The following is a 19,848-nucleotide window of genomic DNA, read 5'->3' on the forward strand; positions in this document are numbered from 1 at the left end:
TGAAGGATGTGCCTCTCCCATGGAGAAATGTTGAGGGAACTGGGCTTGTTTTGCTTGGAGAAGAGAAGGCTCCAGGGAGACCTCATTGTGGCCTTCCAGTATTTGAAGGGAGCATATAAACAGGAGGGGGAACAACTGTTTACGAGGGTGGATAGTGATAGGACAAGGGGGAATGGTTTTAAACTGAGACAGGGGAGGTTTAGGTTGGATATTAGGAAGAGGTTCTTCACCCAGAGGGTGGTGATGCACTGGAACAGGTTGCCCAAGGAGGTTGTGGATGCCCCATCCCTGGAGGCATTCAAGGCCAGGCTGGATGTGGCTCTGGGAAGCCCTGGTCTGGTGGTTGGTGACCCTGCACATAGCAGGGGGGTTGAAACTCGATGATCACTGTGGTCCTTTTCAACCCAGGCCATTCTATGATTCTGTTTGAGAATCCTCCAAGGTCGTGTGTAGTTAATGAAATTAAAGGATGCAGTGGAGTAGAGCAGGGACTCCAAAAATATTACATAAGTACCATGATACAGAAGTGTCCATTTGGAAGAAACATGGTAGGGTTTTTAGACTGTTCTCTCCCATTTGGGAATTAGATGATTGTTGCAGCTGTTTCTTTCCTTGAAGCGATTCTGTTTCCCAGTTCTTGCCTTCAGAGCATTGTTAGCTGCTCTGGACTTAGGGCTAGAATTTAAAATTTCATCTCCCACGCAATATAAACTCTGTCCACCAGCTCCAAGGCTGCCAAACATCACAACTTGCACAAAAGGTGACTTGTTTCCCTGTTGGGTTTTGTTTGTTTGTTTGTTTGTTTCCAAATCCAGTACTTAATTTGTGAAGAAAGTACTTAGATACTTTCCTAGGATCATAGAATGTCCCTGGTTGGAAGGGACCCATAAGGATCACTGTGTTCAACACCTGAAAATCCAACCATGTGCCTGAGAGTGTTGTGTTGTCCAAAAGCTTCTTGACCTCTGGCTGTGACCACTGCCCTAGGGAGGCTGTTCCATGCCCATCACCCTCTCAGTGATGGTACTGTGTAAAAAGAAAGGACTGTAATAGGAGAAGTCATTGGTGGAGTCACCGACCCTGGAGGTGTTCAAGGAATGTTTGGATGTTGTGTTGAGGGACATGGTTTAATGAGAACTATTGGTGATGGGTGGATGGTTGTAGTGGGTGATCCTGTGGGTCTTTTCTAACCTTGGTGATTCTATGATTCTAAGTATGAGTTGAGAAAATAGAACCTGACATTTTGTAAAATGGTAAGTATGTGTGATAGACAGTGATTGTTCCTAAAAATATATAATGTATGCCACTGATAAGAGTGCGAATGCCATGCAATTCATATCATTTTGAGCTGACCTATATTTACTGCTGTGTGTCCTCTGCAAACAATAGTACGTTCATTACTTAGTACAGAAAACTCCCTACATTGGTGTTAAACCATTAAAAATTTTACAGTTCTAAATATATGTAATCCCAAGATACTTCTTAGAAAGTTAAAAAAGTTATTAATGTTTCTATGATTTGCCCAGAGAAGCTGTGGGTGCCCCATCCTTGGGGGCATTCAAGACCAGGTTGGATGAGGCCCCGGGCAGCCTGAGCTGGTGGGTGGCAGCCCTGCCCACAGCGGGGGTTGGAGATGGGTGAGCTTTAAAATCCCTTCCAACCCAAGCCGTTCTATGATTCTATGATAATGCTGTTTTACACTGGCATTTGTTATGGGTGCATTCTGAATTGAAAGTTGTATTCTTATTGTATATGTCTGTATTTTGAACTGTAGCCATAGGTGTAATTAAGCAAAGCTACGCAGAGCACACTTTAAATTTTGTGATCCCGAAGCTTTCAGGGCTTTTTTTTTCTGTGTGGATGACTTGCTCAACTAAATTACACGTGCACAGAGTCTGCTTTCACACAGATCTTATGGACAAACCCAATTATACTGTTTCTTATTAGGGAAGCTAGTCAACATTTGTGCTTCAGCCATTAACTGGTTTTGGAATTTGTCATGCCAGATGAATCTGTAATCGGATCTGTTGTTTTTTTATTTAATAACAGAATAGGTACAGCTTCACAAAGCTTGGGTGAGTTTCAGGGTGTTCACAGTAACAGACACTCCTCTGAAGACACTAATTAAGAGGAGAAGACTCATGTAGCAGAGCTCAGAAGTGCAGGGTTTTAAGTTTGTTTCTTAACAAACAAGCTCTGTAGGAAGCATTCTGAAGTACTGAGCTGCCAAGCTTATGATATGGATTTTTTCTTAAAAAAAAAAAAAAGATTAAAAAAAAAAAAGGCAGAGCTTGTTATAAGGTTACACTTTTAACCTTCAAAATTGAATCTTATGCTTTTGGACTCAGTTACCTCAAAACCTAGCCATTTCTTTCTTCTTTTAGTCATCGGGGTTTTTTTTAAAGGAAGTATTGGAAAGGGTTTTTTAAAACAACTTCAGTTACCATAGAATCATAGAATTGCTAAGGTTGGAAAAGACCCACAGGATCACCCAGTCCAACCATTCGCCCTTCACCAATGGTTCTTGCTAAACCATGTCCCTCAACACAACGTCCAAACGCTCTTTGAACACTACCAGGGTCGGTGACTCCACCACCTCCCTGGGCAGCCCATTCCAGTGCCTGACCACCCTTTCAGAGAAGTAGTATTTCCTAACAACCAGCCTGAATCTTCCCTGGCGCAGCTTGAAGCCATTCCCTCTAGTCCTATCACTAGTCACACGAGAGGAGAGGCCGACCCCCAGCTCACTACAACCTCCCTTCAGGTAGTTAGAGAGAGCAATAAGATCTCCCCTGAGCCTCCTCTTCTCTAGGCTGAACAATCCCAGCTGTTTCAGCCACTCTTCATAAGGCCTGTGCTCCAGACCCCTCACCAGCTTTGTTGCCCTCAACAGAAATTGTGGCAGAAATTGGAGCTGTGACTTAATCCAGAGCTTGCACATCCTGAAGGTATTTTCAACATACTGAGAGTTTGTATCAGGGTTTAGAAATGATAACACATGTTGCTGTGAGAGGCACTGTAAGCTTCAGAGATGATGCGCAGAAGCCAAAGGCCATGGAGCACAAATCTTATGAGGAGTGGTTGAGGGAACTGGGATTGTTCAGTCTGGAGAAGAGGAGGCTCAGGGGAGACCTCATCTCTCTCTACAACTGCCTGAAAGGAGATTGTGGTGAGGTGGGCGTTGGCCTCTTCTCCCAGGTAACAGCAATCGAACAAGAGGTAAGTTGTACGAGGGAAGGTTTGGGTTGGATATTAGGAAAAATTTCTTTTCAGAGTGGTGAGGAATTGGAAGAGGCTTCCCAGATAGGTGGTGGAGAAACCATCCTTGGAGATATTCAGGACCCGTGTAGATGTGGCACTTGGGGATATGGTTAGTGAGCATGGTGGTGATGGGCTGATGGTTGGACTAGGTGATCTTAGAGGTCTTTTCCAACCTCAATGATTCTGTGATTTAAAGAAGGCTTTTTTAAAGAAAACGGAACAAGTGTTTGGTCTCTGCTGCAGGATTTCACATAAAAGACCTGGAGGAAAGTAAGGCTGAGTGATGCAGGGCTGCTGCAAAGCCATCCTTCACCCAGCTCAGAGAGGAGGAGCTTGCCTCTCCCTTACCCCATCCCAGCCACCAAGCACTTTAGCAGCTCCTATCCCTCCCTATTCCTGGGCTCCATCCATGCTGCTGGTTTTTGCCTCTGGCTTTGCTGCATCACGTGTCCCCTTGCTCTGTTTGTAAAAGCACAGTCCCCATTGATGGTAGAGCAGCAGTTTTCAGTGGAGGTGGTTGGGTGGGCAGTGCCATGGGAAACAGGGAGCTGAGGAAGCGCTGGTCTCGCCAAACAGAAGGAAGTAGAATGTAATTAAAATCTTTGAACAAAGACAGCGCAGCAGCAGAATACTGTGCAGTTGGCAAAGGAATTAAGAGTTGGCTGAAAGAATGATGATCAGTTTTCAGAAAGAAATCTGTCTCTTGCTTTAACTGATGCATCTTTCAGTCTACTGTTTGGTTTGCCATGCTTCATTCCTTTGTTGGTGGCTAACAGCAGAAGCTGGTAAGGTGTTCCCATTAGAGAAAATAAGCAAAGCTGCTTTTTCACACGGGCTAAGGAGAAATATAGGTTTCTCTCCCTTTGTGTGTCGTTTATAGTGGAGGATTCCTTAGGGCTGCTGAGGCTGTGCATCTTTTCCTTTTAACCTAATGCTGATTTTGCTTGTATTTAAGCATGCTTTCAAAGTTCAGGTAGCGATAATTTGTTTCTCTTTGCTTGCTGGGAAATGCTGAGTGGATTAATTCAACAGCATAGTGTGAGCTGTATGAAAGCAGATAAGCTATGCAAGCTCACCTTTCAGCTACCAACAGCATTGCGTAGTCTTTGACATGACAACACATAACCAAGTGCAGTGCTTTCTTGGAGTGGTTTCATTTCAGTGTCCTTTGCAAAAACCCCTTGCTGGTTGTTTCCAAGTCTGTTTTAACAGAAAGGAGGTGGACATCCGCAAAAAGATGATCTGCTGCCTGGCATTTTAGGTCTGCAGACTAAGGAAGGAAGAGATGGAAAAAAAAAAAAACCTTAAGAAATTGAGGCAGTGAGGTTTTCTAGGGACGTAGTCCAAATGTTTCCCAGCTTGCCACAAACTGTTAAATTGTTTACAGTAAATTTTAACTGGAAGCTCTTTAGTCAAGCCAGATGCTGTGGCTGTTTGCAGAGCTACTGGGGGAGTGATGAGATATCTGTGAGTGGAGCTTTAGAGGTGAAATTGCTTAGTTGGAGGCAGAGTGCTGGCATCTGTAACTCCCTGAAGGCTGAGCAAAGGGGAGCCTTGTTCCAGTTGTCACTGGAAGAGAAGAGGTAGCAGAGATGCTGTAGATTTTTTCTTTTCCTTTGGGAACTTGTAACCAACAGTCTGCCTCTATCCTTACAGCTTGTCTTTAGCTACATGAGCAGCTTCATCAAAAGAACTGTGGAGCAAATTAAATAAGCTTGTACATCATCTACCTGTTTACCAGTAATTCAACACCTAGACCTCTGGAGAATTAGGTAAAGATGTGGCTTTTCTGTCTAAAAGACTCCTTCGTAAAGTTCTTTTTTGTTGCTTGTAGCAAAACATCACAGTGGTTGTGGATCTGCAGACACTGGGTTGAGGTAACTGCAATAGCAGCTAGGCACCACACAGCTGTACACCTCTGGTAGTATGGAGGAAGAGGAAAGGAAGAGGAAAAAGCCAGAAAAAAAGCATATCCAAAGAAGGACACTGAAGCTTGAGAAGGGTCTGGAGCACAAGTCTTATGAGGAATGCCTGAGGGAATTGGGATTGTTTAGTCTGGAGGGGGTTTGTGGGAGACCTTATCACTCTCTTACAACTGCCTGAAAGGAGGTTGAGGTGAGGTGGGGGTCGAGCTCTTCTCCTGCATAACTAGTGATAGGATGAGAAGTAGTGGCCTTAAGTTGTACCAGGGGAGGTTCAGGTTGGATATTAGGAAAAACAGCTTTTCAGAGGGAGTGTTAGGGCGCTGGCACAGGCTGCCCAGGGAGGTGGTGGAGTCACCATCCCTGGAGGTGTTCAAGAACCGTGTGGATGTCGCACTGAGGAACATGGTTAGTGGGGTGGGTTGGTGGTTGGACTAGATGATCTTAGAGGTCTTTTCCAACCTTAATGATTCTGTTGTTCTTTGAAAACATATGGGGCAAGGTAAGACGTGCTTAATAAGCACGGTAGAAGTGGAAAAAAGTGATGCAAAAACAATCACTAGCCACCTCCCCACGGGTAGACTGATGCCTTGCCAGTTTCTGGGCAAAAGATGGCTAACCTCCTCTTCTCCAAGGGGTGAGAAACAGGAGTAGCCTGGGTGCTGGGCAAAGGTGCTATGCAAACACTGTTCAGCAGTAACTAAAATACGGCTGTGTTATCAGCATTGTTTTGATCACAGATCTAAAACAGCACCATAGAAGCTGCTAGGAAGAAAATTAACTCCATCTCAGCATACTGAAAAGAAATGTGTAGCTTTCTGTTGACAGGATTCTCAAGTCCTTGCTATTTATTATCATTTTTCTCAAAGCAGCAACAAGTGAAAACGGATCAGGTTTGGCAGGAGAATGTTCTATTTTTAATTTTAGAAATAACTAGTAGTTAAGAATTTAAAATTTGTCTTCTAAAAGCCAAATGTAGATCCTGTGTAACAAAGACACTTCATTGCTTTATGAAGAGATTTGGGGACTGAGGAAAATGGGTACAGGAAAAGAAGCTGCGTGTCTGAAAATGGGAGTGGGAAACGAGGCTGTATCTTTAAAAACATAATAAAAAGGCAAAGCATATTGTGATACTTAGGTGTGGGGGTTTTTTTAAGCTGTGACAGGATGTTTTTCTGTAAATGATGTAGCATAGCAAAATTGACATTATAAGCTTGAAGTATCACTGGATACTCCTTAGTCGGTAATAGGCTGGAGAAAAATCTAATGATCATTTAGGGATTATAATAGTCATTTCTGTCTTTAAAATGTATAAATACCTGAAGGTAACTTGATTTTTATAGATCTATTTTGTCTCGGTTTTTACATTAGGAAGTCAGATCTTGTCTTTCCTCTTATCTCCTCAGGCATCCAATTCTAATGTTGGAACTAATTGGTTTATGGTATCAAGAAAACTATTCATGTTGAAGTTTTTCTTAAGCAAGAAATTATTTATAGCTGCAAATTCCAAGTATGGGCTCATGCTTTCGAACAGGGTAGTTTATTCATGTTGGTGGGAGAGTGGGCAGTGCAGGTCACTGAGGGTAGATGATCAGAATTGTAGGACCAGCTGTGCCAGAGGAAGACCCCTCAAGTCACCTTTCCTGGGTTTCATAGGGATGTCAGAAGGGAAAGGGTAGATTTTGGGGTTTTGGTGTACAGCGCTCTGATGGAAATGCTGATTTGGGGGGGGGGGGGGGGGGGGGAAGTGGTGGATTTGGGGTGATTAAAAATGAATTCTGCCCTACCTTTCTCCTGCTTCAGGTGGGCAGCTGCCCTGCATGGGAAGAGCATGGTAGTGCAGCGCAGCTGGTGGTCACTTAGACATGGTAAAGAGCAGGCACTGATACTTGCAGGTCCTACCTCTTCTTTTTCATTCCCATTGAAGAAGAGAAGAAGTAGCCACTCAAATTGCCGGCTTTCCTTTAGGCAGTTGCTATAACTGAATGCTCACTCTCCCCAGCAGTCTGGGCTGGGCTAGAGTGCTCTGCCAATATCTCTGTCTGGAAGGTCTTCAAATTTGGGTAAGCTTAGAACTCGAAACTGCATTCTTTTCAGAAAGGTGTACATGGTAGAGCATGGTGCAGTGTTAGGAATGGTGCTTTTAACCCTTTCACCCATGCTCTTGTTTTTAGCAGTCTGAATTTTGTTAGCAGTGCTTCGTATACTTTATTTCTCATTTGATTGATTGGGTTTGTTGGCTTTCTTGATGGCTTAGCATAAACTGTTTCAGGAAGAGGCAGGAATTGCCAACATCTGGCTCTGAAGCAAGAAAAAGCCTTCAACCAGCAATAGGAAGGATAAAATTATTTCCTATGCTTTTGTCTTGCTTTGTAATGCATTTTTTGCATATACTTAAACTCATTTGTGCATTTTCAGGAAGTCTGACCCCTCCCCAAAACGACGCAGCTATTTACTTCCCTTTCCAACTTACCTTCTACATTGTCTAGCACAGAAGAGGAAGAAGTGGTGCTGTATAGTTGTCTCCTAAAGGATTTTTTTAATAGCAACAGCTATGAAATACACTTGCACAGTTATGTATGTAGTTAAAATTGTATATAATTCTTTCTAAGGGAATTCAGAAATAGCTAACGTCCCAGATCTCACCTTCACTCTGATTTCTTCTGGCATGTTACCTGATCTCTTCTTCCATGTGTTCCATGTCACCCTGCCAGTTTTCTTCCACATCTCATGTCAGCGGTGGAGGTTGCCTGCATGCACTGGACTACACAAAAGTGCTCTCAGATTTTCCTTCTGCCTAGTTTCAGACCTGTTTGTTGCTGGAAAAAGCCACACTTGTAAATCCCCAACTATAGAAACGCTCTGTGTCCTGCAGTTCTATCTCCTTAATAACTGAGATGAGCTGCAAACAAATTTGTATACATGTAAGAACCAATAAGGAAGGTTTTGTTTCCCTTCTGGACACTGAATGGTTGACTATGATGACTGTAGTATGGAGAGGACTGTGAAACATTGACATTTACAAAAGTTGCAGATCTACAGACTTCTCTGGACTTTCAGCAGATGTGAATTGTAATAAGCAAGTGTTCATTTCTTTGCAGTAAGTATGACGAGCTGCAACAGGCTGTCCTGCTGAGGCATGGTTTCCTGATAGCTGTGGAAGGAGCTTTTCACCTGCATGAGTACTGTGCTGGCTTGAACCAAGCTCCCAGGGAGGGCAGGCGGTATGCAGAGTGTTCCACAGGGTTGAGTGATCAGTGTGAGGGTGTGTGGAAGGAGAAAGCAACTGGAAAGGGTCCTTCTTATCTTGGAGTAAGTAAATAAAGAGAAGGAGCAAAAAAACCCCAAAAAACCATCTGGTGATAGCAGCCACTTATAACCTTTGTTAACAGTCACATTGCATAGGACATACCTCTGGGTTAAAAAGGAATCTTAAGCTTAGCCTCAGATGGCACATCTATACCAGAGCCAAACTCCGTCAGCATCCTCCAGAAGAGTCTGTTAGACACATGTGAGCTTGATTAAAAATATCCATGACGTCAAGCAGACCTTGTAGTTTTCTTCACACTGATTGCATTAGAGCATCACTTAAAGTGGTTAAAGTTGAGCGTCTAATGCTAAAGGAAAGATACTCAATTGTATCACTCCTAAAATGCTAAGGTCTGTCTTACTTTGTCTTTACATCATTTATTGTCACAACCTTGGCCCAAAAGGGTTTAAATCCTTTGCGATGCTAAACTCAGAAGAATGAGAGTTTATTAATCAGTTATTCCCATCTTGTCAAACAAACAAAAAGTCACATGAGAAATTGGTACTTATTGCTGAACTGTTGTTCGTATCATCTCATGTTCTGTACTGGAGAAAAATATGAGGAACTGGGAGTCTCCATTTATGGCTGTGATGCTTGTCTCAGTATTAGGCCCGAAAATATATTCAAATGATTAATTGCTCAACCTTCAGCAAACGTAACTGAAGATAAACAACTTCAGAAGAACCTAATGGGTTTCCTGAATGTAAAGTAATTGAGGTACTTGTCTTGAAATGCCAAGATTTCAGGACTTAAAATCAATTATGAATCATATACTATACTAGTGGTCTGAAGCATTTTCTTCATGAAAGCTGACGAGTGTACTTTGTAATGCCGTTTCTATTCAGAGCTTGTCCTTATGATCAGGGTTGGGCTCACTGTATTTGGACTTGGTGTGTGTGCTACGGTAGCACTCGGTGTCTGAAAGAGAAGACTCAATGGCTTTACATGTCAATGGCATGTTGCTAATTCTTATGTTTCAGAATATATGACAGATAGCTTTGTGTAGTGACAGGTTGTCATCTGTCTGATCAGTTACTGTGCGTTCTTACAAATGGAGTCATTCTGTTAATTTCCTGTGCTGTTTGTGGCTGGGCACTGCCACGGGATTCTTATAGTGGGATGTGTCCCACAGGGTGATGACTTCCTGTAATCTTCATGGAACTATAAAACCTTAAGAAGATGGTGAAGGGTCTGGAGGGCAAGACTTACGAGGAGTGGCTGAGATTTCTTGGTTTGCTCAGCCCAGAGCAGAGGAGCTGAGGGGAGGCCTCATGGAGGCTGCAGCTCCTCACAGGGAGTGGAGGGGCAGCGCTGAGCTCTGCTCTCTGTGACAGCGACAGGGCCTGACAGGGCCTTTCTGAAGAAGTCAGAACAGGCCCTGCCCAAACCTAACCAAGGTGTGGTTCAAATAAGTGCAAACAAGTAGGCAGGAACCCATATTGTCACATGTATTATTTAATTTCTTAGCTTGATTTGGATGTGATTTTCTAGGACATACCTGTGCTTAGCAAAACAATCAAACAAACAAACAAAAAAAACTATTACCAAATCAATCTGGGGGAGGAAGGGATAGAGCCCAGCCCTGCTGCACAAGACCTGGGCATACTGCTGGTGCCCTCACAACCTGGAAAGCCTGGGCTGCATCCAAAGTAGTGTGGCCAGCCCGAGAAGGGAGGTGATCCTGCCCCTCTGCTCTGCGCTGTGAGACCTCATCTGGAGTATTGCGTCCAGATGTGGAGTCCTCAGTGCAGGAGAGAGATAGACCTGATGGAGCACATCCAGAGAGGACAACAAAAATGATCCAAAGGATGAAACACCTCTCCTACAAGGACAGGCTGAGAGAGCTGAGACTGGAGAAGAGAAGGCTCCAGGGAGACCTGAGAGTGGCCTTTCAGTGTCTGAAGGGAAGCTACAGGAAAGAAAACTACAGACTCTTTAGCAGGATCTGTTGTGATAGAGCAAGAGGAATTGTTTCAAATAGAGTAGATTGAGGTTAGATATAAGGAAAAAGTCTTTTGCAGTGGGGGTGATGAAGCACTGGATCAGTTTGCCCAGAGTTGTGGTTGATGCCCCATTCCTGGAGACATTCAAGACAAGGCTGGATCAGGCCCTGGTAACCTGATGTAGCTGTGCGTGTCCCTGTTTACTGCAGGGGAGTTGGACTGGATGGCCTTTAGAGGTTCCTTCCAACTCTACAGATTCTATGGTTCTATGAAAATAAGAAGGCAAAGAAGAAAACTTTGTTACCATTTTCATGTATCACGGCTCTTGCTGTAATGCAGCTGCCTGTGTCTGGTTGGAGTACAAAATAACTGAGGAAGGGACTGGGGATGTGTTGGTTCTCATCTTCCTTCCTCTGGTACTTGGCTGGAAGCTTCTGTGAGGAGTCAACAAACAAACAAACAAAGAAGTGCAGAGTTGTGCAGGGCCAGAGCCGTGTTTCTTACCTTTCCAAAGCTTTGGGCAGTGGTCATGCACCTTTGAAGTTCATCTGTCAGATGAGGTTGCGGAGGGAGAAGCAGCCCAACCTTGAGCAGCCTCTCTTTTTTGACGGCAATAGTGTTGGCTCCTGCCTTGCTAGTACTTTGTGTAAATAAAACCAAGCATGAAAACTTCCTGAAACCATTTCGTCTCAGCCTTACAATAATTTCTTTAGAAATGTCAAGAATTGAAGCTCGATCAGTGCTTCTGATTAATACCTGCTTCTAATCTCTGAAACATTTGTTTTGTGGCGGAAGATTAATCAGAGGAAATCATATATTCTAAAGGTTTATTTTAAGGTTTACCTTTGCTTTATTTTCTTGTTGCTGAGAGATCCATGAATTTAAAAGCCAATGAGCATCTCATCCAAATGTACATATTGCCTTCATCTGTCTACCCTTATGAGTCTGCTGCGTGTTGACAAGTCCTATACAATTATTTCCAACCTGCTTGAATATTTTTTCCCTTATTCAACTCTAGTCACAATGACAAATCAGAGTTGCAGCATAAAATGCATTTTGCTGGGAAATGACTGTGGTGAATTTGATGCCATGCTGGTTACATGCTGTATGTCAGGGCAGAAGAGCTGTATTTGATCCTTTGGGGTAGAAGAGAAAACTACAGCGTGCAAGCTGGCGGCTGATCTGTCGTTAATTTACTGGCAGTTTTGGAAACAAAAAAAGCCTGCATTCTCTTTGTTTTTTACGCCAGACATCAGCGTGAGTTATGGTGTTTGCTATTTCAACAATAGCCATGTGGAAAGTTTAAATCCTTGGATAAGGCTTTTAGCTGTCACGCACATGCAACTTGTAATAAAGAGTAATAGGTAAAGAGCCACTGACTGCTCTTTTAAATCAGTGTCACCAGTGACTCAGAATGCCTATTGATTTTTTTCTAATTATTCCTACCAACAGTTTCAATTAAGATTCAGCAGATCCACTCTGAGAACACCCGGTCTAAAATGCTTTGTAATGTTTTTTGTTGAATACTGCTTTTTAATTTCTTTTTAAGAAATGAGCATTTTAAAGTACTATCTCTAACATGAAAACTTCAGTCCAAAAGGTGAATATAATGTCTAATTCACATTATCATGTTATAAATTTGTTTGTAATTATTAGAATACATAAATATATATGTTTCATTAACTTTTTTTTAATCAACAGCTAGACATATTACAGCAGTCAAATATGTTTACCCAGACATACTACTACATGGATATGGGAAAATTATGGCAGGATTTTGAACCTCTTCCCCCCTCCTTCACCACCACCACCACCCATTATACTTTCTCTGCAAATAGCGTCTTTAGCAACAAATTACCTGGATAAAGTGATTGCAGGGTATTTGTTTTAACCCTGCAATGCACTAAGCAAATTTTCAGTGCTTCAGTACAACAACAATTCGGTAATTTGAGACCGTGTAGAGCCTGGAAATCTGGCAGAAAGAAGGCAATCTTAGACTGTCATTCTCCAGGAGATTTTGAACACTTCAGAAGAGGAGTGAGAAGGGCAGCCGTTAGGGAGAAGAGCAGGATGCATGCAGTGAATAAATGCATATTAATAAAAAGGTTTGCTTCATGAGTCACCGTGCTTCCCATTTAGATCTCTGTATGGACATGTTGCAACTGCTGTATTTGCTTGCGTTAAAAAGTAGTACTGGGAATGTAATGTATTTTTACTTTTCACTACAGCACTTGATCAGCTAGGAACAGGGAGAAAAGTCAGCACTGTAGCATTAGCCAGTTTTCTGTAGATGAGATCTATAGATTTTAATTTGAAAACCACTGGCACAAGTAGAAGAAATCTTGAAGTACAACACTGATATGTCTGAAATTTCCATCCGACACACTTACATTTGTAGCTGATACTTTTGTTAATTGGTACTTGTAGAATCATAGAATGGCCTGGGTTGAAAAGGACCACAATGATCATTGAGTTTCAACCTCCCTGCTATGTGCAGGGTCACCAACCAGCAGACCAGGCTGCCCAGAGCCACATCCAGCCTGGCCTTGAATGCCTCCAGGGATGGGGCATCCACAGCCTCCTTGGGCAACCTGTTCCAGTGCGTCACCACCCTCTGGGTGAAAAACTTCCTCCTAATATCTAACCTAAACCTCCCCTGCCTCAGTTTAAGACCATTCCCCCTTGTCCTATCACTGTCCACCCTCGTAAACAGCCGCTCCCCTTCCTGTTTCTACTCTCCCTTCAAATACTGGAAGGCCACGATGAGGTCTCCCTGGAGCCTTGTAGATCTTTCTGAATTTTTCTGTCATTGCACAAACTCAGATTTCCATTTTCACACTGTAGGATTCCAGCCTGTTTCCTAAGCATGCAGAATATTTTTGTTTGCTTTCCTTATTGAGTTCTGGGGAGCTGCACATGTTATATGTAACTCCACTGCCATCAGTCTTTGGAAATCTCTGAGAAATGCAGTAGTTCTACACATATGGTTTTCTATTCTTCTAAAAATTAGCAGTTTGCAAGTTAAAAGAAAAGCACTGAAATGAATACTATGCCCAACAAATCGTTTGAAGTGAAAAATGTCAAGAAAGAAATTGCTGGAAGTCTTCTATGCAAAGAGAAGGAGAGCAAAGATTAATTTATGGAAGCTGCACTGAAATGAATGATGAAATTTCCTGTGTTGTAATTTTAAAATGCCAGAACAGGAAGAGCCCTTTAGCATTCGGAGGTATATGAAGTTCATCACAAGTTCTATAGGCTAAAGAGGTATCAATTATTTTCATGCTTAAGTATCTAATTTACTAAGAATTTAGAGGGGGGTTGATGCTACCATTATAAAGAATTTTCTTCTGAGAAAATGTGTTCAAGCCATATTTTCAGTATTCTGTCATGTAATTACAGAAGGGCTGATATTCTTTGGCTGTTTTCCTGAAGTAAGAAAAAAGAATAAAGCCACGCTATATAGCCAAGATTGTATTAAAAAATAAAAACGAGGAGAAGAAGATCTGGGGAAAATTGAGGCATTTAGCTTTCCTGTAACGTCTGTTCTTCTTTGTGGAAGTTAAATGTTTAGGAGACCTTTGATAATGAGATCATTAAAATCTTTAGAATCGTTTAATTAGACTGAAGGCCAGAAGATAAACTCCTCTGATAAAAACTTCTACCTTTATGTGCTGGAATGGTGGTAGAAAGGGTTCACCACTCATTTACCTGCAGGTTGATTTTCCTTCAAGCTAAGAAGAAGATGTGCTGCATTTGGACAGAAGGCATCAACGTATCTTCTGCTGATTTAGAAATCTAGAATACAAGGCACTGTATTGTACTGTAAGGATAATAAAACTGTAGAACAAATGACATGTTTGCAAGAATTCAAAAGGAAGCGGGCAGATACATATCTATGTACATATAGGACAAAACTGCTCACAACTACACAGTTCAGCAGTACAAACTATATATGAAGGAAGATTGATTTTATTTCCTATTTACTATAACTAGAGATGAACTTAACAAAGTTTGTTAAACCTCTGCACTTTTCCTTATCTTTCCCAAACCACAGTAAAGGTCACCATTTGTCAGCGGTTTCTTTGAGACATGGTTGTACATTGCTTTGAACCTATGTGGATTTCCTTGTCTTCATGTTTTTTAAAAGTGCTCTTCAAATGGTTATTTGTGCTTTGATGCTCTATTATGGCAAAAGAAAGGTCACGGAAATCTTTATTTTTACATTAAAATATCTAAGAGAAGCTCATTTTCATTGTTGTCTGAGTATCGGTAGAAGTAAATTGGAAGCTTTTCCACCCCTCAGTTGAGTAAGCTGGGAAATTTGGCATTCATTTCCATTGATTTTGATCATGTTTAAAAGCAAGGGCTTTTATTACACGAGCGTCAGGCTTTTAAAGTCTCTGTCCAGACATAACTTCTAGTATCGTCCCTTCACAGTTGCTTTGTTTTCAGTATTTCAGCACCTTCAGTAATGTCTAGTGTCCATGCTTTCCTCCATCAAAAAGAGCAGGAAAAAGTTGAAAACAGTGTGTTATTTGTTTGCACCTTATTTGTTTGCAGCTCACCTTTGATAAGGGATGGTTCATACTTGCAGATTTTTAGAATTCATTTTGTGTGTGTGTTTGTCCAAAGCTTTTATTAATTCTGTTTTTCTTTTCTTTTAAAGATTTCAGATAGAAGAATCTTCTAAACCTGTAAGGCTATCACAGCAACTGGACAAAGCAGTAACCACCAATTACAAACCTGTGGCTAATCATCAATATAATGTAAGTAGCTCTGAATACTAACCAGGAGGTGTCTGGCTCGGGACTCCACAATTGCAGTGCTGCTGCCATCAGTCCAGGCTTTCCGTAGTCCTGCTGCACACAGTAGGACACAATGTTTGGAAATCTCTCACATTATCTGGTTTCTTCCATGATTTTTCTTCTGGGAATCTTCTTTCTGCCTCAAGAGTCAGATCCTCTTTGAGGTTAAGGTCCGCAAATTCTTACCTTCTCTTCTTACCTGCTGGAAGGCAGACTGCTTTTACCTTTTCTAATGTCTTCATTGTGTTCTTCCTCTAGTTTTTTTTTTGGTTTTTTTTTTTTTTTTGAAATATAGTTTTAAAGTTTGGGGATAAAAAGCAATTCTGCCTTTGTGCTACAAAGCACTCTTTTGAGACAAATAAAATATCACGTGGAGGTGGGTAAAAGACATAAAATGAATCTTTTTTCTTCTAGTCCTTTGCTGGAACTGAGTAGGAAAGAATAACAGCTGGTAATTTTTCACAGTTTCATACCTTCATAGTACGTGTTATTTGCATCATTAGCTTTGTCAATATTACACCCACGCTGCTGTTCCAGATCAGTTGATGTACATACAAACTATAATGTCCTTTTCCTTAAAGATCCTCTTTGAGTAATTTGTATGTATGCATATATAATCACTGTTACTGTTGAATGTGAGGAATGTTAAGTCATACTAAAAATGAGTCAGTGTGTTAGTCATTTAAACTTTTACACTTTTTATTAAGATTTTATTTACATAAAACAAATGACAATATACTGGCTGATATTTAAGCATTATTCTGAAAAGTGTGTCTGTTTCTACAGGACCCAAAATAATCATTTCTCTCTCTCTCACGGGACTGTTTCGTAGTAGTTACTCTTAAAAGCCTCATCTATACATAGATGATCGTAGCAGTGTAATTATTTCAGCTAGGGGAATGACATTTAATCTAAGTAGTCACAGTTATATCCTGCTATGTAATTGCAGTTTCATATGAGTATACTGGTGTTCTATGACACTACTCTTACTCTCCTTCTTTAATTCTGGAAAAAGCTATGCTGTACAACTCCTCTTTTTAATGGGATGCTGTGCCATTTCACTGACACTAGCATAATTGCAGCAGTCCAACCTCACCTGGTAGGTGATCTTTGTGTCTTTATTCCATTGAACTGTTAGGACTGTATCATTATAGAAATTTAACTCTTGTGTGAGGTTCGAGCAATATAACGAGGAAGTCACAAGGCCTCTTTAAAAAGTTACGGTTTTCTTGTGTACTAATTGTAATTCAGTCATCTTCTTGGGAGTCTATGAGGAATGAATGAACATCTACTGAAATAAGAAAGGATGAAATTTTCTGAAGGGAGAAGTGATTGAATATTAAATGGGACATAGATATGACTGCTCCGTGTACTCCTAAATGAGCATGTAGATGGAAGGAAGAAGGGGAAAAATTACCTGTAGAGGGGAAATAGTGATAGCTTGTTTTAATACCACTTCTGTCGTTAGTAAGGACAGGAGAAGTGATTGCTTTTTCTCCAAAATAAATACATTAAGCCTACCTTTTCACTAGAAGAATTTGCAATTCCATTAGAATATACGCCATGATTACAGCCTAGCTTTTCTTCTCTGAGAAAGGGACTTTCATTTTCTCTATATCTACAAGTGATGCTTATGTCTATAGGGTTGCAGTATTAATGTTCTTGCAACTGGAATCTTTCTATGACTTAATTATTGTTCATACTACAGCAGAAAAGTCCTCTAGGCCCTGCTGGGTCATCCCTCCATCACTTTCAGATCACTTCTTTCAGCAAATAACTGGATAATATGTCAGTTATTATGCACGTAATAGACAGAATTATTTTAAATATAGTTAGTGTAAAATAGAGTATTTATGACCTTGCAAGAACAAAATAATTGATTTTATCCTTTTGCTCCTATGACGTACAGAGTCATTTTTTTAAGCACAAAGTGAAAAGAGTTTTCTTTTGAGTTCTCCCTGTTCACCTTTTCTCTTACTTTAGAGGTTGGTATTCGTATTCCAAGAGATAGAAAAGCTTTCTGAGTCTTTTCTCAGCATTTAGTGATAGATACTGTGGATTTACTTTGCACATAGGTATGGATAAGTGTTGATAGCTAGCTAGCTAGCTAGGTATCATTGTTTCCTTTCCAAGGCAGTATTTAGAATAACAAACCACATTTATGTTAGATTCTTGGAAACAGATGCTAAAAAACAATGCTTCTTCCTTAGTAAACATGAGGAGCAGTTGGAGAAGAATCATAAAAAAGTAGGATTAAGTCCTTGCTGATATTCCCAACAAACATTTCCATTCATCTCCATCCTACATAAACAGGCAGAACTGCTTGTAAGCCTTGAACTGGCCCTCAGGGCAACTGCAAAAACTTCCTGAAAACAAAATGGCTGCTGGCACTGGGGTATTTTGTTGCTTCTCAAGACCATTGTTCCTCCTTGTCATTGGTCTTGATACTGTCTCATGCACTCACATCCATTGAAAGTGATGCAAGGAGGAGGCAGTCATGCATGCATGACTGGCAGCTCATGGACAGAACGGGGACTTGTGAGAAGACATCAGCAAAATAAGAGTAAATGGGTAAGCAGCAGGGCTTCCAATTACTCATGCATGCATGCAAAAGCACTACTTGAACATGCTGGCCTGTTTTTCACCTCAGTCAGTCTATGGAATATTTTGTTGACAGTGGTGGCTGTCTTGAACCGAGTAGTGAGCTCACAGTTAGATTAATGGACGCAGATTTAAGAAGGGAAGCTTTGCATTTGACCAGCTGAGCTCTGCTTCTGTACTGCATGGTGCGGTTTCCATTGCTTCGCATAGAACTAATATCTGTTTTTCAGTCAATAGAGCAATGCAGCAGAATTGTTCGGATGATTATCAAGCAATTCGTTAGATAAAGAATAGTAATAACAGTAAAAGGAATATAAGACCTTTTAAAACATATTTCTAACATCTTCAGATGAAACTTCAAATTTAGTTTCGCTTCATAATGCCTTATCTATCATTTTTACATTATCTGTCTTACAAAGAGGTGTAATACATTGCTTTCCTGCTAATGATACCTTCAAGGAGGCAATTTTGGCAGCTTTTCAGAAAGTTGAGCAACATACTGTGATGATAAACAAAGAGAAATTGATTCCTGTATGAAGTCTTGCAGGGATAAACTAACAACTTCTGCATTTGGCAGCTTGTTCTGAAATGATCCGTCCTTGAAATCAAATCAAATTTCAATGCTCTATAAATTTGAAAACTACACAGTTTTAAACAAATCTAATTAGTTTCCAATGTACGTATATTCTGTCACATGGCTCTCAGAAAGTGATTTAAGTCTATTGCTTTAACCATCTTGCTAGCAAAGAAAATAGAAGGGGAAAAAAATGAAAGAACGCATTGTAACTTGCTGTATTCACAAGACAAAAGAAGAAAACGGCAACTGAAACAGTGTGGTTTTCTTTTAAATACACTTCACAATGTGCTCAGTGTTTCTAAACAACAGTGGTGGCTGTTGCTGTTGCTGGAGGTAAATGCTGGAGTGTTGCTAATTGAAACACAGGCGGCTGAGACACCAGTTGCAAAGAACTTGTTTTCAGCAAAGGGAGAGATTTAGATAATCAGTGTTGGATGCGAGTTGCTTTTATACATTAATGAATGAAGACTTTCAGAATATTTTCGAATATTCACTTTGTATTTTTATAGGGAAACCCAACACTTCTGCTTGGTTTGCTTTGGGTAATCCAGAGGCTGTAACATAAGAATTCCTACTGGGGAATTGTTGCTGAGTCACGAAAATAACAGAGAAAGAAGAATGCTGAGCAGTACAATTTACTAGCAAAAACAGCTTGTTCTTCAGTTTAAAATACCACTTGATGTTGTTCTATAGGAGACTTTTATTCCTATAATTAGTATTTAATACCTAGTCCTGAAATAATCCTGTCGGAGACCTTGCGACAGGAAAGGCAGGTTTGAGAATTTCCTTATTGTTACTTTTTTCCTTTGTGTAGGAAAGATCAATTTTAAAATTAATATGTTTGTTTTTCTCCACATGGAGAGAGTTGTAGCTAGCTGCCAGCTAAGCACATTTTCACTATACTTCGTTTGAAGAGGCACAAATAGTGCTGTGATTTTCTTTCATTAGTTTTAGAGATTGTCTTGAAAGTCACAGTATCTTTCCTTATCCCTCCATGTTATTTGCCCATTAGTCCTGTAGCCCTACCACGTACAGCATGAACAACCTCAGTGCCTGGCTCTTGTTCTTGGTCCTTAAAAACAAGCCAGAAACCAGCAAAGGATGAGATTGCTTTCTTCCATCACTTCAGCTTGACCTTCCTACTTGAGGAGGTTGCAGTTTGCTTCTGCTTTTATTCTTCGTGTTCCTTTTGTTTCTGGCAAGGTAGAATATCACTGAAGGGTTGGGAAGAACTGACATAATAATAGTTCCTGTACCGGAGCCATGCAGTCTGTAATCTTTCACACCACATCTTTCAGCTGTTGTACTTTTAAATCAGAGAGAAGTTAGTATCCCCCAAAACCAGATGCAGAGATCTTTACACTGAAAAGTGACCTCACATGTATAGAGGAAACCAGAACTCAGCCAAGCATTGAAAATAAAAATGCCT

The 19,848-nt window shown here is 40.9% G+C and overlaps 1 protein-coding gene across 1 annotated transcript in view; it reads left to right on the plus strand.

The window, feature by feature from the left end:
• GTF2F2 (general transcription factor IIF subunit 2) overlaps window positions 1–19,848 on the plus strand; it is a 90,102-nt gene that overhangs the window by 58,687 nt on the left and 11,567 nt on the right. Inside the window, exon 7 of the mRNA XM_417039.8 lies at window positions 15,103–15,202. Within this exon, the coding sequence (XP_417039.3) occupies window positions 15,103–15,202 (100 nt within the window). The remainder of the gene's footprint in view (window positions 1–15,102; window positions 15,203–19,848) is intronic.

Source organism: Gallus gallus, chromosome 1, assembly GCF_016699485.2.
Source record: "Gallus gallus isolate bGalGal1 chromosome 1, bGalGal1.mat.broiler.GRCg7b, whole genome shotgun sequence".
NCBI lineage: Eukaryota > Metazoa > Chordata > Aves > Galliformes > Phasianidae > Gallus > Gallus gallus.